At 38.2% G+C, this 27,690-nt stretch overlaps 1 protein-coding gene and 1 long non-coding RNA gene across 2 annotated transcripts; both read right to left on the minus strand.

Moving 5' to 3' along the window:
- Positions 1-2,232: 2,232 nt before the first annotated feature.
- On the minus strand, positions 2,233-5,563 carry LOC113467376. The gene is made up of 2 exons (XR_003391471.1): positions 4,995-5,563; positions 2,233-3,850 (listed from the first exon to the last, which is right to left on the minus strand). It is a non-coding gene; the product is annotated as an uncharacterized LOC113467376 (long non-coding RNA).
- Positions 5,564-15,784: 10,221 nt separating this feature from the next.
- On the minus strand, positions 15,785-26,906 carry LOC103509081 (GRB10-interacting GYF protein 1-like). Its single transcript, XM_017444027.2, has 7 exons — positions 26,900-26,906; positions 25,602-25,844; positions 18,359-18,429; positions 18,110-18,239; positions 17,389-17,555; positions 16,433-16,618; positions 15,785-15,982 (listed from the first exon to the last, which is right to left on the minus strand). Exons 1-7 carry the CDS (start codon positions 26,904-26,906, stop codon positions 15,785-15,787), a joined length of 1,002 nt encoding a protein of 333 aa, XP_017299516.2.
- Between the last annotated feature and the right edge of the window lie 784 nt (positions 26,907-27,690).

Genomic DNA, 27,690 nt, shown 5'->3' on the forward strand with positions numbered 1-27,690 from the left:
AAGTTAGCTAATTTTGAAGTTTTCATATATCATAGTCTGATAGAATCATAGGATAGAAAAGTAAAATCTCATAAGACTTAAAAAATAATAATAACGCATTGGTAAAAATATCCCGCGAAACGCGGGAAATTCGAGTCTGAAAAGGTCCCTCTCACGAGGGAAAAATACCACATGGAAGGCGACTCAACTGAGGCTAACAAACGACCTTCGATAGGCCTGTTTTTTATTCTGATGTAACTGATGTGAGCATCAACATTTGATTTTTTTGTGTTTTATTTTCACTTCCCCACCCTGGCATGGAAACTATAGATTGAAAGGAACTTCGTAGTCTTAAGATCTTGTCATCTTTTCTCCTCCTACTTTTTCTTTTATTCACAAGAATAAATACAGAAAGTACTAATATTTTATTAAGGTTGAAGACAGCTTGCTCTTAGTACATTTAGAAAGGGATTACATTTACGAGTACCTACCTTTACAAATGGGATGGTACTAAGAGAAGCCCTGGAATTTACACTAATTAAAACTAGCCCAATAATAAAACTAGCCCGACCTTAAATTGTTCTCGTGGGACTGAGTGTACCCGATTCTGACGGAATAAAATAATGACTTCCCCAGTCTAACGAGACACCTCGCTGGGCGTTACCTACTTCACGTATTTCACCTCAGGTCTATAATAGTCTCATGTTAAACTGCACTTTGGGCTTCTGGGCGAAATTTCAGCTCTCTGAGCTATTTTAAAGATGAAAAGGATGATTCCTGGCTCATAAACCGATAGTTTACCTCACGGACAGTTAATACTTTTGGCTTAATTCAAACCCACTTTCAAACGTTTGATGAGAAAATAAAACATACATGAAAACGCAGGGAAATTTCGTTTCTAGACAAAGAAAATTACTCGTTTTATTTATCACAACCTCATGAAGCGGAAAAAGAGAACACCCCCTCAAAGTTGTAAAAAGTCCTCGCTTAGAGATACCTAGGTAGATAAAATGAAAACGGATAGGTACGCGGAAAGTAGATTACGTTCTTTTCTTAGTCAACGGGTAATTTTGAACAAATAAAACTGCAAAATTAAACTTGGAGAGCTTGTCAACAATATTCGGATGGTGTCATCAAAGTTTCATCAGTTTTAAATACAGTATCCTCTGACTTTCTAATACCCACTAACACAATGGTTTTTTCTTCTTCCTCCTCCTCGAGAGAGAGAGGGAAGAGGGAGAGTACCTAGTGTAAACCAGACAAAATCTAGTAGGTACCCTTAACTTCACTCCCCGATTTGTGTAGGTATATTGTCAACCTGTGAGACCGATGTGTGGATGAATTTCCGTTTGGCCTTAAAATAGAACACCTGGTTACAATTTATTTCAATAGACTACAATATGCTTGCTGCTCGCAAGGTCCTTTTAGAAACGTTAGTTCTTATTGTTACAAATAAAACATCTCTGAGGTTTTTCCAGAGGGTAACAGGTTCAGGATGCTCGAGCTGTTGCCCTTTTGAGATGACATCTTTTTTGCCAAGTTCTGACGCGAGCGAGGAACCCCAAGGTTACATTTCTACCCTGTACATTATACGATACTCACCCCTCAAGTTTTAAGTACAGTCCCAAGTACATTGAACAGTGGTCAAAAGAAGAAAAGAGCAGTTTGAATTATAAATAAAACAGTTTACAGTACATGATACTTAGAAGGCATGAACATGAGTATTGCATGTTTATTGTTGCTTTTTTTAAGGAATGGTTCTTACCTTTGTATTGTACAGCTTTTAAGTAGGTATTATTTCAGCATTTTATTGAGCTTAGTCGTTTAGAAGGTACTCTTTTTCTTTTCATTGATGTATTTTTCTTCCTTAGTACTTTGTACTTGAACCACTTATCATAATACCTATATAACAACCCAACGGTTAGAGGAAATTTAGGCTTGGGACTACAATCTCATGATAAATACGAGTTCAATTTAGGGTGGTGTGGTTGCTACCCAACGGTTAGAGGAAATTTAGGCTTGGGACTACAATCTCATGATAAATACGAGTTCAATTTAGGGTGGTGTGGTTGCTTAGGGCCTGAATCTTCAGAGGGCTAGAAGGGGCGTATTTTCAGAGAGAGGTCTACAGTTAACTGAACTACTGGCAATGGCTACAATGCAGATCAGGTCTGATTATTAGTCGTTTAATACAAGACCCCTTTCAAGTCAAATTACACTATCTGGACTATAAGAATAAAAACAACATTTAAGTACATTTCAATAACTTACTTATACGTAGCAAACTTTTATTTTAAAAAAATTTCAATAATTTTCGATTTTTTCCTTTCTTCTCTCTTCTGAAATAGACATCTTCATAAATAAAGTTAAAATAATAAAAATATAAACATTAAATTAAAATCGCCAAAACGATAATCATGACTCAACTTTCATTAAATTAAAAAAAATATTAATTTAAAGACTTCCTACTCAAGATAAAATTTCACCGATTAAAAAAAAGTCAATTTAGGGCTAATATCAGAGACACGAAAATGAATAATATAATTATTTTATGAAAACAATTGTAAGGTAAATATTCAGAGTTTCAAATTTATACTTATAAAAAGGCCGGTCACTTTTGTCAGCTTAAAAATTGGCCAACAGTGACGGAAATAGAGGCCAAGAATGTACCTACAAGTTATTTTTCACAGGTTGTAGTTTAATAGTTTAGATCCTGATTTGCAATTGTTTTGAGTATAGATTCAGATGTTCGGGAAAACGTTCAGATGTAGATCATCAGATCAAAAACAACAATGATTGTGCCGAAATGATTATGATTATGAAGTGAAAAAAATATTACCTTTCTTATTATCTGCTGTAATAGAAAAGTAATATGCATGCAAAAATTGAACCAATCCCAGTTAATAAGAATGTAGTTACAAGTCAGAATCTAATGCGTCTTATTGAATTTCGCTTTTCTATAGCTTTTTGTCGAATTAATCTCATTTTGAAAAGTGACTCCCTTTCATCTGCGCTCTATTTTCCTTGACAATAATCATAGCAGTCACAGCTTTTGCGAAGTAAAGACAGTTTCTAATACGCTATGAATATACAGTACAAAAGGAAAGTCAGGAAAATAGCAGGGTCTCGTTTCTCAAACAAGTTTAATATTATTATTCCTTGAAAGAGAAATCTAAAAATTGGATTTTGATTAATCAAGTCGGAACTATTTTGTAAAACGAGACTTTTTGTTTGACGTGATAAATACATTTCACTGCGAAAAGAGAAAAATTGCTAGAAAAACATGCACTACTCACTAGTAGTTCCCCCTTCCTGGCTAACATTATTAACACAAGCGTAATGTTCAATAGAATTGGTACAGACTTAGGAGGTATAAAAATAAACACAAATATTCTTTATAAAAGAACCAGTAGATTGATAAAAAGTTTCAAATTAAATTACCAAGATGAGGTAGCTTTGACTTTCAAGTGGAGATACGAGGGGTGACAGAAGACTGACCTCAAAACAGATCTTTCAATGTGTAGGTAGCTATTACAACTATTACATCAAAAGTTGAGCTCGGTTGAATTTAATTTTCAAATTACGAGCTCAAAAATTTCCTTAGAAGAAAAGTTAGAATAAAAAATACCGTCTGTTATAGAGGTCTGTTTTTGAATTGTTTCAATGCCTACATTAAAATTTATAGTTCGCTACATTGAGGGAACAGTCCGTGAGAATTCTCAAATCACCCGATATATTTTTCGGCATTCCGAATCCGAACTAAAATGGTCCATAAAACGTCTGTTTTTGCACACTTTTATTTGAAACGCTCTGTGTGCAGACGATTCTTTCTCGTAACCCTCCCGACTTTTCCCGCCATATAGTAACTTACCTTTTTGCACACTTTTATTTGAAACGCTCTGTAAGCAGACGATTCTTTCTCGTAACCCTCCCGACTTTTCCCGCCATATAGTAACTTACCAAGTATTCGACCGATTTTCGTCCTGTATATCCTGTAAGGTGCCTGTGACATTCATCTGGGGAAAACTCGCAGATCTTTAAAATGGACAGCTGGAAAACATCCAAAATTTCCACCTAGGCAGAAAATGCCAAGTATCCGACCGATAAATCGTGTAAGGTGCCTTCGACGTTCATCAGTCAGTCGGGATAGGTCTGAGTTAGAAGGGGGCTGTACTGTGTTACTACATACATGACTCTCGTGCTTATCAGACGTCAGGCAACTCGCGTTCCCCCACGTTAAATCTGTCGGGATCAGCAGTCACGCTGAATCCTAACAGAGTTGTGTCGACCGCGCGCATCTTGCCTTTCTTGTTCTTCTTGTTTTTACCCTGAAATTTGGCCAGATAAAACAAAATTAGAAACTGTGTTTTTGTTGTTGTAGCGGCTTCAGCTGTAGCCGAATGATGATGGCAGGATAAAGAAAGGAAAACTTTTTTCTTTTCACTTGCCATACACCGGGTTGATGGTCTTTAGCCATGTTTAATTGGCTCGTCCTGAACCTGAATTACACAGAAACTGTAGTTCAAAGCAGTCTTCACACAATCTTTAGTAAATCGACTCTTTAGTCATATTTGAATGGCTTAGAGGCAGAGTGGTCTAACTCCAAAAATTGACTTTGAGTTATCTATATCATTGGAAAGGGCCTGAAAAGATCTACTTTTTATATTGGTCGCGAACTTAACTTTAGTGTTGTATTGAAATGAGAGCAAAAACAAAATGGCTATCTCCATTTAAACTTTGACTAGTCCTAAACTTTGACTCTATTTATCTCGAAACGCTTTTTTTGGAGTTAGTCCACTCTGCCTCTAAGCGATTCATTTGAGCAGTGCAAAAAAGCACATTTAAAAAATAAGTACCTATGATCACTATAGTTCCTTCTATCAAAACTCCGAGTGGAGTTCAGCAAATACCTATCAATATTGGTATAAGTAGGGCCATCGGCTTTAATAAACGCCCTATGTCACTGCGACCTGGTTCGATCTTTTGTGACTTTCCCTTTAGTTCTAGTAACTTACTGTTGATGTAGTTTGGCATTGAAACAATTTAAAAACACATCTCAGAACAAAAATAGAGCTACTGAGGAAAGACATAGAAACAAAAGGTTTGGTACACAATTTTTTACTTCTAAAAAATAAAATTAAAAAAAAAGGTTAATTCAAGAAAAACAACAAAAATTAAATTACAGGCATATTTACATGATACTGGTACGAACACAATTGTAATAACTTGGATTAACACAGCTCTTGTTTATAATATAATTCTTATTTATATTACTGTATGCTGCCGCCCCGGCTAGAGTTCATTTCAACAGTTGTAACAACGTCAGTACTTCGCAATCACCAGGCATCGAACTTTGAACTTCTGTAAGTGAGGACAAAATATTAACCGCACTACCAGCGAGAACTAATATTAATCAGAATAGAAATTCTACTTAAATTGAATAGACGATATTGTCTATCATCCATTGAATATTTGCAAATAGCTAAACAATGTACAGGTTACCTATCCACTTACTTACATGTCGCGCTCAACGTAGCTTAACTCTCGTGTTCTATCAAGCACTGCAGTACATGTGATTGCAGAGCCGCTTTAATATTAATCAGAATAGAAATTCTACTTAAATTGGTTAGACGATATTGTCTATCATCTATTGAATATTTGCAAATAGCTAAACAATGTACAGGTTATCTATCCACTTACTTACATGTCGCGCTCAACGTAGCTTAACTCTCGTGTTCTATCAAGCACTGCAGTACATGTGATTGCAGAGCTGCTTACTTTATCATTTTGGTAAATTGACCTTGGTTAGCCTTCCTATATTTAATTTTAAAATTTTGTATAATTTTCCACAAATTTAGTGCTTTTGATTTTTTTTCCTACCTGTGTGTGATTAGGAACATGAATCACATGTTCGATTGGATAACTGAAAGAAAACACAAGCAATGAGTTGATAACATAGTAATAGATAGAACACAACAAACAGTTATTTACTCATGAACTTATTACTATCATTTTATAAACACAAGAATATCGTACAAATGGGACCATGATAGAGTATTAGAAATTACGGTGAGATTGTCTTTACTGTGATTAGAATAATGTGTGTACAAGAATCATGAAACATAAAATAAGAGTCCTGAATAAAATAAATATTTATCAAACAATAACACCTAATGACGAAAAATAAAGTCATAAATCCACAAATAAGTGCAACAGATAACAAAATATTTAAATTTTCAAAGGTGATTTCATATGCAGCAATATTACCGGAACAGGTTTATGTTTGGAGCTCCTAAAGGTTCAATGCCTCTTTGACAGCCAAGTTACTTTTGGACTGAGGTTTGAATAATAATCAATTTATTATATCGGTAGCTTTCTGTATTTTCATACTGTACATTTTGCATACGTTCTTTTCGATTGATGCTAGAAGGGTAAATCTCAATAGCTAATAGAGTTAATCTCTACATTCTTAGTGAAGGAAATCAGTTTGAAGTATAATAGCTACATACTGCTCGGGACGACTGCAACGATAATCGTTCAACAAAAATCGTTGAAGCAAAAAGGATTCGAGGAAATACATAGCAATAATGCTTAACCATCTGTATTGGCATTGGAAATACATAGTGCACAATTATTACCAACCCAACTACCTGTTCCACATTTTATCACTACTTTATACTTAACTTGAGCAAAGTTATTTGTAAAATGCAATTGATAAAACTGTTTGTTCCAAATACGTAGGTACCACTTTGTTTTAGCATCGGGAGTTAAGGGACCTTTTAGTCTCATTCAGGCACCATGTATATAATTCATTATCGTATTATTCATTATCGATCAATGATTTTTGTTGAAAGATCATCGTTACAGTCCCGAGCAAAACGCAGCTACAGAATGACGGTAAAATGGTTGATCCGTGTCCTGAAATGTTTTAGGCACTTGGATGCTATCCATCCAAACCCACAACCCTGGATCTAACCTCCCTCTGGACTGATTCCGTGGCGGTGGCGAAGTTCCTAGATCTAGAAACAGGATTGTTATGCTGATGTCGGAAACGTTAAAAACAACAACAGCCCTTTTTAGTTGACCACCGTTAGTGTAAAGGTGTGTCACATAGTCGACCGGCCCGTCGATCGATGTCGACAGACACGTCCACACTGCCTCGACAACATAGATTTTCCTCGTCGATCGACGAACGGTCGACTATGTTTGGAAACTGTTTGTTCCAAATACGTAGGTAACACTTTGTTTTAACATCGGGAGTTAAGGGACCTTTTAGTCTCATTCAGGCACCTTGGTTATAATTCATTATCGATCAATGATTTTTGTTGAAAGATCATCGTTACAGTCCCGAGCAAAACGCAGCTACAGAATGACGGTAAAATGGTTGATAAAAATAAAATGAGTATTCTAAGGGTAAGAAATGAAATATCTCTGTCACATTATCGAGAATGTTAAGCTTTTCGAGTTAGAAATCAATAAAGGGTCAGTGTCCCTTACGAAAAATGTAGAAAATATCAAGATACAATTTGGAAAAAAACTGGATTTTATCATCCTCTCTGTGTGACTTGCCAACATTCATTTCTTGTACTTTGCTTATTTATTAGTCTTTTTCGTCGATGACCCTCTTTTTCTCCCCATTCCAGATTGTATCTCGATTGTGCATCTAAAATCATGTTTTTCATGTTGGATATTTTTCATTGCTGGAATCTGGGAAAACACTCAGGGGTGGACCAAAACTATTTTCCGAAAATAAAATGAGTATTCTAAGGGTAAGAAATAAAATATCTCTGTCACATTATCGAGAATGTTAAGCTTTTCGAGTTAGAAATCAATACAGGGTCAGTGTCCCTTACGAAAAAATGTAGAAAATATCAAGATACAATTTGGAAAAAAAACTGGATTTTATCATCCTCTCTGTGTGACTTGCCAACATTCATTTCTTGTACTTTGCTTATTTATTAGTCTTTTTCGTCGATGACCCTCTTTTTCTCCCCATTCCAGATTGTATCTTGATGGTGCATCTAAAATCATGTTTTTCATGTTGGATATTTTTCATTGCTGGAATCTGGGAAAACACTCAGGGGTGGACCAAAACTATTTTCCTTACTAAAGGAACGCCGTGAAATCCTTCTCAAGGAAGCTCTGTAAGCCAGCAAAAAGTTACATATTCATGATATGAACTTTTTTTTGTGTACTTGAACTTTGGTTTCAGTACCCCGTACATCGATTATAGGCCGTATATTGATGAATAGGGAATGCTCCTTTAACCCATTAGTGCCCATGTTTTAGATACATGTTATCTAGATATGCTAGTAAAGTGAAGACAAGGAGTCGCAATCCCACTAATCTCAAAAAGTCCACTTTGAATGCATCTATTTATTATTACTATTATTTTAAGGAAAAATCACGCTAGTTCCATCCCTTCTGAATTTCAGAGATTTTGTTTTTACGCTAGGAGACAATCTTCAAGAAAAATTCCAGGAGTGAATTGATCAAAATCTAGGTGAATGATAAAATATTTAGCACTCTACGCCATCCTTGTTGATTCTTTATCAGTTCGGAGGCTCTTATCGTGTTTAGGCCTGGAACCTGGAAATAATGTACATACATCCATAGGTACTTAAAACACCTGAGAGTACCGCCAATCAACATTTTACAGTGCATATTTGAATCATTATAATGCTAGTTCCAGAATACCACGATAATTTCAAAAATTCTAATGAATAGCCAAATGGACCAATCGACCAATGTTATCAAAGGTTTTTAAAGTTCGTTCAATCACTTTATTTGTGCCGTTTTTCCATCAATGTTCTTTGATATTCTATGTTTATTATCATGTTTATTTTACGTATAATAGTGTCATTGGTTTTTAAAAAGTCTTTGATTGTTTGGTTGAACCAACTTTATCCCACATGGAAATGGATGAAAGGCTTGAATTCCTGACAGTATTAGCATTATAATGAATTAGATATGTACGTTTGTACGTGTACCACTCTGTATGTTACCGCCAATCAACATTTTACAGTGCATATTTGAATCATTATTATAATGCTAGTTCCAGAATATCACGATAATTTCAAAAATTCTAATGAATAGCCAAATGGACCAATGTTATCAAAGGTTTTTAAAGTTCGTTCAATCACTTTATTTGTGCGCCAATCAACATTTTACAGTGCATATTTGAATCATTATAATGCTAGTTCCAGAATACCACGATAATTTCAAAAATTCTAATGAATAGCCAAATGGACCAATCGACCAATGTTATCAAAGGTTTTTAAAGTTCGTTCAATCACTTTATTTGTGCCGTTTTTCCATCAATGTTCTTTGATATTCTATGTTTAAGCAACTGAACGGGAAGTATTGTATCTCTTATCGCCCTTCTGATGAAGGGCATACTACAGGATGGGCATGCTACGACGACTCATATTTAAATAAAAATTAGAAAGTAATAATAAATATTAGTTTTACCTGCTTCTGCTCTTTCTCGATTTTCTGAATATCAGCTAGGGTAGGTTGAGAAATTGCCTGGGCAGTACTGGTGGTCCATGTTTTATTCGACGATTTTTCCCTCTGCTGTTGCTCTTCTAGTTTTCTCAACGCCTCTTCTTGTCTTTGCTGTTCTAACTTTCGTTTCTCTTCCTTTTCTCTGTAAAAAGAAATATGCAAAGTGTTGAAAACAACTCAGCATTAACTTGTGCATCTAAAATAAAATCATGTTTTTCATGTTGGATATTTTTCATTGCTGGAATCTGGGAAAACACTCAGGGGTGGACCAAAACTATTTTCCTTACTAAAGGAACGCCGTGAAATCCTTCTCAAGGAAGCTCTGTAAGCGAGCAAAAAGTTACATATTCATGATATGAACTTTTTTTTGTGTACTTGAACTTTGGTTTCAATACCCCGTAACATCGATAATAGGCCGTATATTGATGAATAGGGAATGCTCCTTTAACCCATTAGTGCCCATGTTTTAGATACACGTTATATAGATATGCTAGTAAAGTGAAGACAAGGAGTCGCAATCCCACATGATCTCAAAAAGTCCACTTTGAATGCATCTATTTATTATTACTATTATTTTAAGGAAAAACCTGAATTTCAGAGATTTTGTTTTTACGCTAGGAGACAATCTTCAAGAAAAATTCCAGGAGTGAATTGATCAAAATCTAGGTGAATGATAGCATTAACTCTGATTTTAATCCACAGCAAACTTATTTGCATCTTTTGTGGAACGACAATGGACATGCAAAGCCGATCATAGAATCAAAACAGGATCATGGTCACTTAGTATCTTTTAGTGCTTAAATTAGACTGTCGAATGTTGTTGTTGTAGTAGCCAAAGTCCCATCAGGTACTTCCATCCCCATCTGTTACTGGTAGGCCCAGGTGTTCAGCCACTTCAGTTGGTTTATTCTTTTACCTTCTGAAATACTAACGCAATCTTCAATGTGACTGAGGAGTTCTTTCGATCTTTCTAATCGAACGAATCAGTAACGCGTTTCAGTGAGTTTATATTTTCAATTACCATGATTATACTGAAATAAAGTGTTGGAATTTCGGGATTCTAACACAGCCCGAGATTTATTCTTTTACCTTCTGAAATACTAACGCAATCTTCAATGTGACTGAGGAGTTCTTTCGATCTTTCTAATCGAATGAATCAATAACGCGTTTCAGTGAGTTTATATTTTCAATTACCATGATTATACTGAAATAAAGTGTTGGAATTTCGGGATTCTAACACAGCCCGAGCAAAACTGTCTTATAAATTCCCGGGCTCCTGTGGGATTGCAAGCCCTAACTCGCTACCAAAAACGAAAAAAAAAAAGACGAGAGCCGTTCCAAGGTTCTCTCGTAAAAAAAAATATCCTATTGATAAAAACAATCGATATATCATAAACTATAAAATTAATGATAAAATGTTTCTCAATTTATAAAATTCCCAATAGACACCTCACATGATCACTATCAAATACTATAAACTCCGCTGGAGAGAAACTTCCAATGGTCAGAAAGTTTCCAGATTCCAACAGGGGTGAAGGGAAATTTCGCAGATCTTTAAAATGGACTGGTGGAAAATTTCCAAACACCTAGGCAGAAAATTCCAAGTATTCGTCTGGAGAGAAACTTCCAATGGTCAGAAAGTTTCCAGATTTCAACAGGGGTGAAGGGAAATTTCGCAGATCTTTAAAATGGACTGGTGGAAAATTTCCAAACACCTAGGCAGAAAATTCCAAGTATTCGACCGATTTTCGTCCTGTATATCCTGTAAGGTGCCTGTGACATTCATCTGGGGAAAACTCGCAGATCTTTAAAATGGACAGCTGGAAAACATCCAAAATTTCCACCTAGGCAGAAAATTCCAAGTATCCGACCGATAAATCGTGTAAGGTGCCTTCGACGTTCATCAGTCAGTCGGGATAGGTCTGAGTTAGAAGGGGGCTGTACTGTGTTACTACATACATGACTCTCGTGCTTATCAGACGTCAGGCAACTCGCGTTCCCCCACGTTAAATCTGTCGGGATCAGCAGTCACGCTGAATCCTAACAGAGTTGTGTCGACCGCGCGCATCTTGCCTTTCTTGTTCTTCTTGTTTTTACCCTGAAATTTGGCCAGATAAAACAAAATTAGAAACTGTGTTTTTGTTGTTGTAGCGGCTTCAGCTGTAGCCGAATGATGATGGCAGGATAAAGAAAGGAAAACTTTTTTCTTTTCACTTGCCATACACCGGGTTGATGGTCTTTAGCCATGTTTAATTGGCTCGTCCTGAACCTGAATTACACAGAAACTGTAGTTCAAAGCAGTCTTCACACAATCTTTAGTAAATCGACTCTTTAGTCATATTTGAATGGTTTAGAGACAGAGTGGACTAACTCCAAAAATTGACTTTGAGTTATCTATATCATTGGAAAGAGCGTGAAAAGATCTACTTTTTATATTGGTCGCGAACTTCACTTTAGTGTTGTATTGAAATGAGAGCAAAAACAAAATGGCTATCTCCATTTAAACTTTGACTACCTAGTCCTAAACTTTGACTCCATTTATCTCGAAAAGCTTTTTTTGGAGTTAGTCCACTCTGCCTCTAAGCGATTCATTTGAGCAGTGCAAAAAAGCACATTTAAAAAATAAGTACCTATGATCTTTTTACATGCTCGTAGAAAGTAAAAAGAACACAAAAAACTCACCTTAACTTCAACAAACTCGGTTTTCTTGCTAGCATTCAGTACGTTACTAATGGATTTTGACTTAGATTGCTCTCGGTTATTGGCTTTGATTGCACTATTGGTAAAATTATTGATATTATCGTTGCAAGCTTGTCGCTTTTCCAAATATTGATTGGCAAAGTTCATCGCTTGCTTTCCTTCGCCGATGTATAATTTGACATAATCTTTTACTTCTTTTGGTGACTCGACGTCTTTTAGAAAACCAATAAATGTAGGGACTGAAACAAAAAAAGGTCAAACAGAATAAGAATAAGTTGTCTTTGGAGAAATATTAAGGTGTGTCCACACATTGTCGACGGCCGTCGATCGACGTGAATCGACATCGATCGACGTGAATCGACATCGATCGACGGACACACCTTTACACCATACACCTGGGCGGTATTCCAAAAAGAACTCTGTAATTCCCTTTTTATCCATTTCATTCAACACTGTTAAAGATAGAACAAAGATAAGTTTAAAGATAGAACATGGTGGAGAGGCTTTGTTCACAGTCGACCCATTCTTGGAACGACTTAAGATTTGATGATGATTCAACACTGTGTTAGGTGTAGACGACCTACATCAACGTAAGTATTTCAATAATCATAACTATAAATAAAACTTAAGTAATAATAAAATGAAATGAAGGTAATAATAGGCAAGTTGGTTTGAGCCACATATCTACTGGTGTCATTTGTGTTGGCTTAGAGGGGCAATTGAAGAGATGTAAGGTGTTGTGTAGGCTTCCAGTGCAGAGACTGTCGAATCAGTACAAGTCCCTTTATCTCAACAGTTTAATATTGCACCACTTTATTTAGTCACCTGGGACAAATTCTATATAATTTGATTTGCCTCTAGCCTTTTGAAAAAAAAACTATTTCCTTTAGGTACTTACTTTTTCTTCAATTCCTCGTACATCCTCATTTCCTCTTCCGCTTTTTTCCGTTTTTCTTCCTCTTGCTTTTTCAGCTTCTCCTTTTCCTTTTCTTCTTTCTTTTTCTTCTGCTCCTCTGCCTTTCTACGTTTCTCCTCTTCTTTCCTCTTTTGTTTTTCTTCTTCCTGTTGTTTTTGAAGGGCCTGGAAAAGAACAAGATTGCCAGTCTAGTTAGCACAAGGTAGCGCGTCTGCCTTGTAAGTGCTAGGTCGTGGGTTCGATTCCCGCCCGGAGTGGATTTTATCCTGAAGAGATAAGGTTCGCGGAACGTCTAGCTTTCTCCCATACTGTCTCCTTCTCTCTTCGCTTTCGGGACGATAAGACCTTAGCAGCTACAGTTCCCTCTATCAAAACTCTGAGTGGAGTTCAAATACCTATCAGTATTGGTATAAGTAGGGCCATCGGGTTTAATATACGCCCTATGTCACTGCGACCTGGTTCGATCTTTTGTGACTTTCCCTTTAGTTCTCTAGAAGAGCCCAAGACTTCTTACGAAGCGTTCCTTTAGGACTGATTTCTTTGACTTCTTTAGGTGTTGTGATCATCCTTGAGAAGTACAGCAGTCGTTTGTGAGAGGCTACACCACATTCGCACATGAAACGTTCAACCTTTTCTGTTGAGGACAAATATAACTATTGCACGACAAATATAACTATTGCAAATACTTACGACAAATATAACTATTGCAAATACTTACGACAAATATAACTATTGCAAATACTTACGACAAATATAACTATTGCAAATACTTACGACAAATATAACTATTGCAAATACTTACGACAAATATAACTATTGCAAATACTTACGACAAATATAACTATTGCAAATACTTACGACAAATATAACTATTGCAAATACTTACGACAAATATAACTATTGCAAATACTTACGACAAATATAACTATTGCAAATACTTACGACAAATATAACTATTGCAAATACTTACGACAAATATAACTATTGCAAATACTTACGACAAATATAACTATTGCAAATACTTACGACAAATATAACTATTGCAAATACTTACGACAAATATAACTATTGCAAATACTTACGACAAATATAACTATTGCAAATACTTACGACAAATATAACTATTGCAAATACTTACGACAAATATAACTATTGCAAATACTTACGACAAATATAACTATTGCAAATACTTACGTAAATCTTACAGAAGAAAACCGTTCCTGAAAAGTACCAATGGGTGGGTACTTAGGAACAAAAGAAAGATGTTTTTAAGTTACATTAAATAAACCATTATCATTATTATTATGAAATATAACAAACACAATTTTATTTTTAGGCACTTGGATGCTATCCATCCAAACCCACAACCCTGAATCTAACCTCCCTCTGGACTGATTCCGTGGCGGTGGCAAAGTTCCTAGATCTAGAAACAGGATTGTTATGCTGATGTCGGAAACGTTAAAAACAACAACAGTCCTTTTTAATTGGCCACCGTTAGTGTAAAGGTGTGTCCACACATAGTCGACCGGCCGTCGATCGATGTCGACAGACACGTCCACACTGCCTCGACAACATAGATTTTCCTCGTCGATCGACGAACGGTCGACTATGTTTGGACACACCTTAACATGTACATTATACAATGTATGTACATAGAAATGAAACGGTCAACTAAGGGACATATTAATAAGGCCCGGTCTACAGTTTTCTGTCAAAATGTTTGTCCTGTAAGCACACTTGGAGGTCTACAGTTCGCTGCTAGTTAACTAATAAACTTAGACGTGGTCAAACTGACAAGGAGTATACACTATACAGTATGGTTAGTTTGACTAGGGCTAAGTTCATGGTAGATATTAAACATATTAACACTATAGGTAAGTACATGCTGTTCTAAGAAACTTACCGCTAGATTGTGGTTGTTTCACATGGTTTATTTTACTAGGGACTGCCTTGGCTGAGGCTTGAGCATAGTTTGTCGGGACAGAACTGCTGCCACCCCAGATTTGGGTTTTACTACGAGCAAGTTCAATTTGGGCTCTAGGGTTGGCTAACCTCTCCTGTTTTTCCTTTTCTAGTTGCTGTAAAGAAAAAAATCATTACAAGGTTTAAAATAAAAAATCATTACAAGGTTCATAATAAAAATTAGTACAAGGTCTAGTCTTGCTGGAGGACTTTAAACAGGGAGTATACCGGCCTGAAATTTCCCTTGCTAAAGAAACAGCAAATGTTCAGTTCGAAGGGCATCCACTCGTAAAATTTGTGTAGCCAAAAACAAATGTCGGCCCAAAGCAATCACCCCAGGACTGATTGAGAGGCTGACGAAAAACGCCGCGCCGACCCCGTCTGAACACGGGAAGAGACAAAGAAAAATAAGAAGATAACGTATATTTACGGGTCTAGACCATTGTAAAACGTAAAAGTACCTACAAAAATTGGGTTTCGGGACTCCATAGTATTCTATTTTTCTAATCCTTTTTCTTGCTCCTTTGTTTTTCTCTCTTCCGTGGGTGGAAGAGGAGCTCACTAAATGAAAATCCTGCCTTAAAGACAAAAAAAAAAAACTATCTCACCTTGGCCAGTTGTTCAGTTTGCTCGGCCTGTATCTCGGCCAAGGATTGAATCTTGACCGGGACAGGCTTGGCGCTATTCCATCCAAGCTTCATGTTGGCTTCATTCTTCTTATCACTCTTCTTGCTCTTCTGATTTTCCCCACCTTGTTGCTGTTGAGCTTTCTGCTGCTTCCTGGCGAGTCATCTCAGCTACTAGCTGCATGATGGGATTATTAGGAGGAATGTTGATGGGGGCGGGAGTGGGTTGATTAAACAAAATGGCGCCGATGTTGGTCGTATGAAGAATACGGTTCATGTGTTGAGAGATGAGCTGAAGAAGAAAATAAACAGCTTTATAACAACAAACTCTTGCTAAAATTTACACTTTCCAGAAGGCGGGATTATTGCCATCAGAAATTTTTGCTATTAAACCCAATAAACTAGGTACCTTCTTTTTCATAGCCTTTTCTGCTTAACCAGGGTCGGCTTTCTAATCTGTCCGCATCCTGGGGAATTAAAATAATTACGTAAGAGCCAATTTGCAATAAAAAAGTACGGAAAATGGCTCTCATCACGTAGAACTCCTGCAATAATCATGTAAAAAAATACGTGTAACAGATTCCTGAGTTGCAACAAAGCCCAATATTTCTTTTCAACACCGTGAGACAGGTGTGCCATAACTATCTCACAGGTGCCATTACTATCTCAAGGATACGGAAATCAAAGCTAATGTATAAAATATTTTTTTTTTTTTTTTTTAATTCTATACGTGTACACTTACGCTTTGCTGTTCGAGAATACTCAGGTTATTCCAGTTGTCATGCTGTTGCAAGTTCTTCACGACGGTGTTGACGAGTTGTTGCTGTTGGGACAGAACAGCACGCTTGTATTGGACGTCCCGGAATTGCTGAATAAGGAGAGCTTCGTCCCGAGGGTTTGTCGTTTGGGAAGCAATGTGATCACTAGCCTGGGGACAAGAAGAAAAGTGTCCGGAAAATTTAGTTTTTTTAATTGTTCGATTTTTATTTTAGCAATTAGAAGAACAAAAACTGTTTTTAATTCTGTGTTTGTTGTGTTTACAGCTGTGTGCGGAGTTACTGGCTGTGTGTGTGTGTGTGTGTGTTTTTTTTTTCAGTGATCAAAGCTTCTACGAATCGACTCTACTAGCTGTATTTAATTTATTTAAAACTTGAAGTTTAAAAAGTGTAGTTTCCGTGCTCTTGGGAAACATCGTAAACAAAACTGGCTTTTCTTACGAGTATGTATAATTATAGGTACTAAAGGAAATTACCTAAAAGGAAATTTGTAAAAAAAATCTACCTGGTAATCAGAAGGGACTGGTGTAAATCCCAGCCGAGGTATGGACTTTGATCTTCAACATTATTCGAGAATTTGAGCACAATAAAAGTAGTAGCTTCGTGCTGGAGTAAACGGACTTTTCAGTCCTACTCAAGCAGTATAAATCAGCACTATTTTCATTTACAGGGCACGCTAACTGATATAAAAAATACTGATATAAAAATATTTGCAGGGAATTGCAGGGACAAATATATGCAGGAAAAAAACTTACCTTGATTGCAGGGAAAGAATTGTCTGCCAGGAAGGGAATGTTCCCGTAGAAATGGAACAAATCTCCCAGGGGTGAGAACTGCCTAAACGGACTTTTCAGTCCTATTCAAGCAGTATAAATCAGCACTATTTTCATTTACAGGGCACGCTAAATAAAAGTACACTTACCTTGATTGCAGGGAAAGAATTGTCTGCCAGGAAGGGAATGTTCCCGTAGAAATGGAACAAATCTCCCAGGGGTGAGAACTGCTCGTCACACAATCGTCTCACCAGGAGATTGGACCTGAAATAGCCGGACCTGTACCACTCTGCCATCTCAGCACTCGTGAATGGACCTGCAAACAAATTGTAATAAAAAAAATCAATAAGGAAATCCCTGTATACACAACGTCCTGTCTCGCAACTTGAAATTTGCGCAAATATCGCGTTCACACGCAACGATCTGCCGAAAAAACAGGTTTGGCGACATGTCATACTGGACTTTGGACTAAGGCCTGTCTCAGACTACACATAGACGCGCGAAATCTCCTGCAAGAGGTATAGAAGGAACCGTAACGGCTAAGGTCTTATCGTCCCGAAATCGAAGAGAGGAAAAGACAGGATAGGAGAAAGCCAGCCGTTCCGAGAACGAATATTATCCGTTCAGGACAAAATCCGCACCTGGCGGGAATCTAACCCGTGGCCAAGCGCTTACAAAATTTACTCCCGATAATATGTCAAAATATATAAGACCTTGGTAAGACTGCGGGGGTAAAGGGACTTTTCAGTCCTATCCCAGCAGGATGAACAAGGTATATTCTATTCTATTCTTACAAGGCAGACGCGCGACCAACCAAGCTAACTAGGCTGGCGGTATAAGTTTTTTTAGACTGTAACTATTCCAACTTACCCTGCACGGAGCCCTGAGGATCTTTGTACAGCCACTTGTCTTTGATATTGGCGTCTATGCCGTTCGACGTAGGTGACTCCATGTGTTGGGGGGGCTCCTTGGAGTCTTCCTCGGTGATCAGTCTATCAATGTCGTCCACCACCTTACTCAGTCGTTGATTCATAAGCTCGTTAGAGTCCAGTCGGTTGTTAGGCTCCATTGATGTTGGGGGGGCTCCTTGGAGTCTTCCTCAGTGATCAGTCTATCAATGTCGTCCACCACCTTACTCAGTCGTTGATTCATAAGCTCGTTAGAGTCCAGTCGGTTGTTAGGCTCCATTGCTGAGGGAAGAAGAAATCGACCGTAGAGATAATGGACGTATTTTGTGTACCGAAAAAATTGACCCAGTCGGAATTTTTGAGAAATAAAATAAAGGATTGCTATGATTTTTTTTTTTTTTAAATTTATTTTTTAAATGGTACCTAATATTTTAAGTAGGCATAGGGTAAAAGAGCTGGTACATACAGTGACAGTTTCTAAGGGTAACAAAATAATAATGAAAACAAAAACAAAAAAGAGCAACAGATTAAGTGATGGAAAAATATCTACAGAAAATCTCAAAGGGATCATGCAAAAGAGGTAATGGGTGAAACACCTACTGAATTTCGATGGTAAATGCATTTCAGAGTGAGAACACATTTTTAGAGTGATATCACAAAAAGAAAAAAATGTGTTCTCACCGTTAAGTTTGATTACTAGACAAATATAAAGTTGAGAACACACTTCCATCCATTTCAAGGACATAGGCATCTTTTGAAGAGTTTAAAAAATGGTGCTTTACAAGATCATAAGGCAGGAGATTTTGCGAAATTGTCTCTTCCCGGGACCCCCTACTGTTTACAGTTTTGAGGTTTCATTGACTTATCTTTTGGTTTACAATTTTATACTATAAAAGATACATTTACATGTTCGTACTTTTTACACGGTCAAACAAAACATAAACTTCTAATAAGGGGAGTGAGTAAAAGTAAAAACATTTTCACTCTTTTATTTCATAGGTAAAGTTATTGTTTCTAATAACGAACAAAGGCAACCCTATAATTAGTTGAAATGCGTATTACGAATATGGGGTTACCCATTACTTTTTATTACTTTACATGCTTCAGTATTTCATTAGGCTCAAAAGTAGGTACTCATATTTCGCCACTGCAGAGTGTTTCTCACGTGATTTGTCTTATATTCTTGGGGAATTTAAGTTCAGTTTTTATGCCGCTATTATACACCATTTTCGCGGTTATTCTTATTATGACCCGAGGTAAAAAATGCCTGGACACGAAAATCACTACCAACAAGTCCCTAAACCCTAAAGTCAGCACAATATGTATATGGAAAATTAGTGACGCACATAACAAGTGTGTAAAATAACTATCTTGTTAAGTTCAGTTTTTATGTCGCTATTCTTCACCATTTTCGCGGTTTCTCTTATTATGATCCGAGGTCAAAATGCCTGGACACGAAAATCATAACCAACAAGTCCCTAAACCCTAAAGTCAGCACAATATGTATATGGAAAATTAGTGACGCACATAACAAGTGTGTAAAATAACTATCTTTCAATGGAAAACAAAAACAAGCTACCATTTTACTTTAATCCAATATTGATTTTAGATTTTCTTTTCTGAGTACCTTGTTGGACAATTTCATTTGTATACTTACCATCTAACTCGTTGATTTTCATACTAGCTAACGAATTTTTACACCAGTTGTAGAATTCCGAGCTTGATGTCTCCTTAAGTGCACTTGTGGTGAATATTTCTTTGATTTTGATTTCTTCCTTCTTCGCCTTGCTATTGCTGCTACTCAGAGCGGAAGAGCTGCCTAAACTATTGGTACTTTTACTATTACTGATACTCTTCGAGTTTTTACTAGCCGTGGCGGGATTGGTGAGGATTTTGACGGGTTCGTCCCAAAAACCACTGGATGGATTGGAAATAATAGCTGGAAAGTAGGGAGAAGGGACAAAGGCAATAATTAGTACAATCAATACGGAAGCAAAAAGAATTTTAATGAAAACCGTTCCTGAAAAGTACCAATGGGTGGGTACTTAGGAACAAAAGAAAGATGTTTTTAAGTTACATTAAATAAACCATTATCATCTCTCTTCGATGTCGGTAGGATAAGACCTCGTTGTTACGGTTCCCTCTATCAAACCCATGGTAATTCTATTTTACCTATCAAGTGTATCGTATACCTAAGAGCTTAATTTAGAGTACGGGTATAGATTGACTTTCCAGTCTTATCCTAGCAGTATAAAATAAGGTATATTCTTGGTACAACTTACCCCTTGCAAACTCTGATGGGGGGAGTGTGGGGGCTGTTGGCCCAACATCTGCGACATGCTGGGTGGGTTGGGCATCGACTGTTGGGCCGCCAACACCTGTCGCAAGAACATGTGAACCGAGTTGTTCTGTTGGGACTGCGAATGATCTATTGGGATATGAGGAGGTCCCGCGGGTTGGGAGTGGTCCATTTGGACGTGGGGTTTGTTGGGCTCAGGGTGGGGACTGTGGTTGAGGTGTGGGGACTCGTGATGGGGCGATGGTGTCGGGATGGGGTCCTGTGTGGGGCGGTGTTGGGGAGGGGCTGCCCCCGACATGGGCATGTGAGAGCCGACATTGGGCGCATGTGGTGTGGGCTGAAATTAAACAGGAGTAAAATGGAAAAATGAAATTCCTTGGTAGCAGTCTCATAGCCGGTCTCCTCCCTGTTTAAAGTCTCCAAGACAGACTTGGAGCGGGGTTTACCAAATCAGAATTGAGACCGATATACATAGGATTGAGCTTTACTTAAATACATTCCCAGTTCAATCCAGAATTGAAGCCAACTTCGACTTCGTAAAACGCGGTCTTAATAAAATGTAGGTACACATGTCAGTTAAAAAAAAAAAAAAAAAAAAAAAAAAAAAAAAAAAAAAAAAGGGGGGGTTGAGGGGGAACCTATTTTAAGGGGATTTCAATTTTTCGGCAATATCAGGGGCGGCCCCAGGGGGGTCAACTTTAAAATCTTAAATGGGAACCCCCTACTTACATCGTATCAAAGGTCTTAAAAAACGTAGTACTTTGGTACAAGTTTGATCTCGATCCGACAACCAGGGCCAGAGCTATGGCCTATTCAAATTTTCATTTAACCTCTCGCCAATAGGGGAATCACCAAAAATCGGAAATTAATTTTGATCAATGATTTATGCTTCAAATAGGTGCCACTAATGATTCATATTGAAATTCAGTCCCAAAAAATAAAATTTCGAAACATCCATTTTGAGCCCCGGAACCAATCAGGGCCGAAAGTCTAGATTTCATTTTTGGGTCTGAATTTCAATATGACCCATTAGTGGGACCTATTTGAAGCACAAATCACCAATCAATGTGAATTTCCCATTTTTGGTGCTCCCCCTATTGTCCAGAGAACATGGAAAAATGAAAATTTGAATAGGCCATAGCTCCGGCCCTGGTTGTCGGATCGAGATCAAACTTGTACCAAAGTACTACGTTTTTTAAGACGTTTGATACGATGTATCACAAGTAGGGGGTTCCCATTTAAAATTTTAAAGTTGACCCCCCCTGGGGCCGCCCCTGATATTGTCGAAAAATTGAAATCCCCTTAAAACAGGTTCCCCCTGAAAATAAAGAAATACGTGTTTTGGGATTTTTCCGAACTCCAAACGGTTCTCTCTCTCGCTGTTTTCTCGCCTCCGCCTCCATCTGCTCTTTCTCCTCCTGCTGTTTCTTTCTCTTCTTTTCCTCTCCCGTCTGTTTTACCTCGTCCGGTTTCGACCGCTCCGGACCGCTAACCGGAGCGGCTTCAGGTTTCTTCTCCTCCTGGGGTCGAATTAGTGAGGGGTCCTTGTTCTCCATGTCCTTACCCATCACCATACGGAGAAACTGATCCAACTGAGTTTGGTTCTGAAATGGAAAACCGGATGGATAGATAGAAGTAAGTACCAAAGGATTTTTTATTAATATCTGCCAAAAAAAAAAACACTGGTCTCTAGACTTCATATACCACGTAAAAATATCCACGTTAGTAGGTCTTAACTTTACTCAGCCAGCCTAGTTAGCTTGGAAAGTAGAGAGTAGCAGTTTCCTTGCAAGCGCTAGTTTGCGGGTACAATAGTTATATTTGTCCTCAACAGATAAGGTTCGTTCTCGGAACGGCTGGCTACCCCCCCCCCCCCCCCCCCTCCTGGCTTTCTCCTATCCTGTCCTTCTTTGCTCTTCGATGTCGGTAGGATAAGACCTCGTTGTTACGATTCCCTCTATCAAACCCATGGTAATTCTATTTTACCTATCAAGTGTATCGTATAAGAGCTTATTTAGAGTATGGGTATAGATTGACTTTCTAGTCTTATCCTAGCAGTATAAAATAAGGTATATTCTTGGTACAACTTACCCCTTGCAAACTCTGATGGGGGGAGTGTGGGGGCTGTTGCAATTCAGCTATTTTTCTCAAATTTTAGACGAGGATGATTCAGCTCTAAATACATTGTGCTTGTGATGAAATGACCAAAGAATAAAAAAATGATAATAATAAACTACTTACGTGTACATTGGGAGGCTCAGGACCTCCCATAGGAGGCTGAGGATAGTAATTGTTAGAATCTAAACGCATAAAGTCTTTCTCTCCAGGGGCACCCCACACGTGACTCTGAAACAATTCAACGCAGGGGCATTAATCTCGGTATCAAGTCTCGATTTATTTTCATAGGTTAAAAAGAATAAATAAAAATCGTCCAGCCAGCCTAGATAGCTTGGTTGGTAGCGCGTCTGCCAAACCTAATAAACTAGGTTCTTTTTCACCTTCTTCTTTTCATGCTTAACTAGGGTCGGCTTTCTAATCTGTCCGCATCCTGGAGAATTAAAATAATTACGTAAGAGCCAATTTGCAATAGAAAAAGTACGGAAAATGGCTCTCATCACATAGCAATCCTGCAATAATCATGGAAAAAAAAAATACGTGTAATGGATGTTGTTGCTGGACTTTAGTGCAGGACAGAAATTTAGGTGGCTGGAGTTCATCGTGGAAAAATATTGGGATGCTCGTGGGAGAATGACCTAATGGCCAAGTTCCCGACATTTGAAAACAACAACAACAACAACAACATCTACTACTCGCATGTACTTAGTTTTCATAAGAAATATCCTACTCAAGGATGAAGTTTGTAGATTCGTACAAGCATAACCCATCTTTTTGGACTGTTACCCTACATCTAAGCCCCGACCAAAACAAAGGTCTTCCCTTGTTCTGACTGGGTCAGCGTTTTTTGTCAGCCTCTCAATCCACCCTAAGGCGGTTGCTTTGGGCTGACATTTGGTTTTGGCTATTTAAAAATAAAAAAGGAAAACGAAATGAACTAACATAAAACATCTAAACTGAAAACTAAAACGCAGAGCAAGGCTAAAATAACCTAAATATCTGAACTAAAAACGACAACGAAATGAACTTAAATCATCTGAACTGAAAACTAAAAGGTACGAGGGCAGGGCCGGGCTGGAGGAAACGAAATAAACTAACATAAAACATCTAAACTGAAAACTAAAAGGCAGAGCAGGGCTAAAACAACCAAAATATCTGAACTAAAAACGACAACGAAATGAACTTAAATCATCTGAACTGAAAACTAAAAGGTACGAGGGCAGGGCCGGGCTGGAGGAGAGAGCATAACATATTGTTCAGAGGACTAACCAGGGCCGGACACGGGGGTCGAATCGGGGAACATGACCTTGACTATCTTGCTCACCTCCTGGCGAATATGAGCGAGATTCTCGGCCTCGACTTCCCGCATCGCCGGAGGGATATAGAGGGGAGGGAGAGGCAACTCCGCGAACAGATTCGGCGGCAGAGGGGAAAGGAATTCGCGGTGGAACGAAGGGAAGGGGGGAAAGGGGAAGTCGCCGTTAAGATCTAGGGGAGGCGGGGGAGGGGCCCCGATCTGTCTATAGTAGAGCTGACCAGGCGGGAGTGGAGGCTCGGACAGGCCTACGAACACAACACACACGGGAATCACAAGCCTCACGTCTTCTCTTGTCCAGTATTCGTCGTTGTGATAAAAAGAATATACCCTGTTTTTCCTGCTCGAATGAGACTAAGAAGCTCCTTTACCCCAGCAGTCTAAACAAGGCCTCATGTATTTTATGAGTTTAATAACATAAACATAACATATGACCCAAAATGTTAACAGTAGAAGACCTTCCTTGCTTAATTGAAAAAAAGGGAAAAAGGAAAAATTAATACTACAGTTTACATTTACAAATCCTTTCGACTGCCAACGTAGGACTGAAGAGTCCCTTTTGCATATGACCCAAAATGTTAACAGTAGAAGACCTTCCTTGCTTAATTGAAAAAAAAGGGAAAAAGGAAAAATTAATACTACAGTTTACATTTACAAATCCTTTCGACTGCCAACGTAGGACTGAAGAGTCCCTTTTGCCAGCAGTTTTAATGAAGTCTTGTTTATTGGATATTGATATATTTTTTTAATAGACCCAACAAACTCGTATTCCATTATGTGACTTTTTATAGTCAACATGGCTGAACCATTGAGAGTCCGCTTTAGACGTCCACACTTGCTCCACAAAGCAAAATCTCACAATCTCATCGGTTCAGCTGTGTTTGACTATAAAAGTCACATATACATATCGAATACGACTAATAATGACATTGCGTCGAGAGACCCAACAATAGTGGATCAATATCAGTCGATATTATTGAGAGAGAGGGATACCATTACTTCCATCTTGAGATAAGAGATAGATGACCTTGATATGACCTGAAGGGAGACCATAGCAACTTCTACTGGACAGGGAAGATAACGAATGACACGGGAAGGTGTTACGAATACAGAAAAATGTTAGTAGTACACCACAAACATGGGTTTACATTAGTACACTAGATAGCGTTAGCAAAATACCGTGATGGGAAGAACAATGGAAAACAAACATAGTTTACGCTTTCTACTACTCGTATGTACTTAGTTTTCATAAGAAATATCCTACTCAAGTCCAGAAGCTGTTGCCTGGCTACAGAGTTTACCTCTATAAGTAGATAGAAGTGTTATTATTTCTTTTGATTTTGTTAAATGTTCCTTTGTTCTGTATTCTATGTATATCCTTTGAAAAAATAAAACGTCCATACGATAAATAAACTCAAGAATGAAGTTTGTAGATTCGTACAAGCATAACCCATCTTTTGGGACTGTTACCCCTACATCTGAGCCCCGGCCAAAACAAAGGTCTTTCCCCTTGTTCTGACTGGGTCAGCGTTTTTTGTCAGCCTCTCAATCCACCCTAAGGCGGTTGCTTTGGGCTGACATTTGGTTTTGGCTATAAAAATTTTCCGAGTGGATGCCCTTCGCACTCAACCTTTGCTATTTCTTTGGCAAGGGAAATGAACCAAAACAACTTTGATTTCAGAAAATCAAGAAAAAAAATAGCTAAAAAAAAGGTAAAAAACTCACCTGAATTTTTGTGAGAGGGTGAGGAAGTTTTCTGATGGTGCATCTCGCCTTTATCCGCCTGGGGGGAGTCCTTGTATCCGCCCACCTCGTTGGGTTTCATGGCTGGAGGTTTCATCGGGGAGCTAGTGCCATCCAGGTGCCGAGTGGGGGAAATGTTTTCGAAATGCTGCTTGCTGGGCGAGTCAGTGCCATAGGGACCGGGTGGCGAAATGGAATCCTCGTAGCAAGGATTTGGAGTGTTGTCTGGAAGGAATCAAAATTCAAAATTACCTACTTGAAATGATGAAATGACACCTGTAAATATGGAGATTAGTTCCTTCTCAACTAAAAAAAAATCTATATTGACGGTTTGACAGACCTTCAAAACGTGTGTGTGGAAAAGGTTCAGACGTCTTTCAGACGGTCCGACAGACCTAGGTTGGAAGCTTTTTCCGCCACAGACTTCCGACTGTCTGACAGACGCAGACGGTCTGAGCTTGAGTGACCGCCATAAGGGCAAATACTTGCTTTAGTTATGCACTTTAGGGGTGTTCTAAATGTAGTTGTAAGTCTGCAAATGTGAAAAAAGTCACCAAAATGATTAAAAGTGAGGGATTAAAAATTCTCTTGGAGGGTTTCAGCAGTCATTATATATAAGTTCTGTGGGTCAACTTGATAAGGAGAACCAAAAAGGCAGATATATTTTGCATATACCTAATATACTATGCAAATTTTACCATAATCTGTGTCTGAGTGAAATTAAATAAAATACGTATGAGAATAATTTTTAACTAACTTGACCTGGTTTTTATATTTACATTTTCTTCCTCTTAGGTTGGCCGTACACGATCAGGTTCTACCTGATAGTGAATGGCCAGCCCAATATATTTCAAATCATTTTCAACTTTCACACCAGCCGAAACCCGTCGCTTCGCTCCGGATTTCTGCTAGTAAATCCCTAAGGCATGGCCGTTCATACTCATCCATTTAGTGGTCTAGCTCGGCGTAGCTTAACAAAAACGAACCGTAAATAGCCTACTCCCTTCACGGGAGTGCAAGCAATAAGTTGACAAAGTTTCATAGCAATCGGATGAGCGAGCGGTTTGGCCAGGCATAAAGTTCCGAGAATGAACATTATCCCATCAGATAAAATCCGCCCCGGGCGGTAATGGAACCCGCGGCCTAGTGCTTACAAGACATTAGCTTGGTTGGCAACATACAATTATGGTTGTGATTTAGCATGACATACTTTATTACTATTTTTTACGTACCTCTTTTGTTTGAATAACTGCTACAGTTTTTAGTGGCGGGTATTTTACCTTCCATTCGTCAACAAGCTTACTCACATTAATCTTTCCCAGCCTGAGGGGGGCTGCGGCACGCCATTGTCCAGATGGTAAATGGTCGCCTACCTATTTTACGAATATTTCTTTGATTGTTATGAATTTTCTTTATGGAGAAGCCAGCCTAGTTAGCTTAGTTGGTAGTGCGTCTACCTTGTAAGCGCTAGGCCGCGGGTTCAATTCCCGCCCGGGGCGGATTTTATCCTGATGGGATTATGTTCGTTTCTTGTGGCTTAGTAAAAGGAAAGGCATTGTTTTGTTAAAGCGAAACGTTTACTCATTTGTTTATGTTAAACGTTTAAAATGTCCATCTCGAAAAGACACTACTAAATTTTCCTGTCGCTCCCAGGACTCAAACTCTGAATCTTAATCCTGTAGCCTATTCCACAAAAATTATTAAATTGTAAAACTTACAAGAGTAGGCCCAAGAATATAAACTAATGGGACTAATCTATCTGTTCGTTTACATAGATAGCGCTCTACACTTGCAACTTTTACAATTCCGTACTTTCGTGGAACAGGTTACTGTTCCGCGTGGAACAGGTACGGTCATAAGGAGAAAGGTTCAAGACCAACTTGATTCTCACCACTCGGGCAGATTATCCTCATTGAAGGAATACCTTCGCAACCGGTTCACCCCATTGTTACTGTTACTATTCGTGTTGTTGCTGTTGGAAGAATACTGGTTCTGGTTTTTGCTATCGTCCCACTTGGAGCCTCCCCTCTCTTTCTCCCACTTGTCGTCATCTCTCTCTGAACTGCGAGCG

Source organism: Diaphorina citri, unplaced genomic scaffold (genome assembly GCF_000475195.1).
Source record: "Diaphorina citri unplaced genomic scaffold, Diaci psyllid genome assembly version 1.1 scaffold464, whole genome shotgun sequence".
Lineage (NCBI taxonomy): Eukaryota > Metazoa > Arthropoda > Insecta > Hemiptera > Psyllidae > Diaphorina > Diaphorina citri.

Coding starts and splice junctions, on each gene's coding strand:
- LOC103509081 (XM_017444027.2), bottom strand. Junction 17,556..18,109: donor TCCTCAGGGCTCCGTGCAGG/GTAAGTTGGAAT, acceptor ATTTGTTTGCAG/GTCCATTCACGAGTGCTGAG. Junction 15,983..16,432: donor GTATTCTCGAACAGCAAAGC/GTAAGTGTACAC, acceptor TTTCTTCTTCAG/CTCATCTCTCAACACATGAA.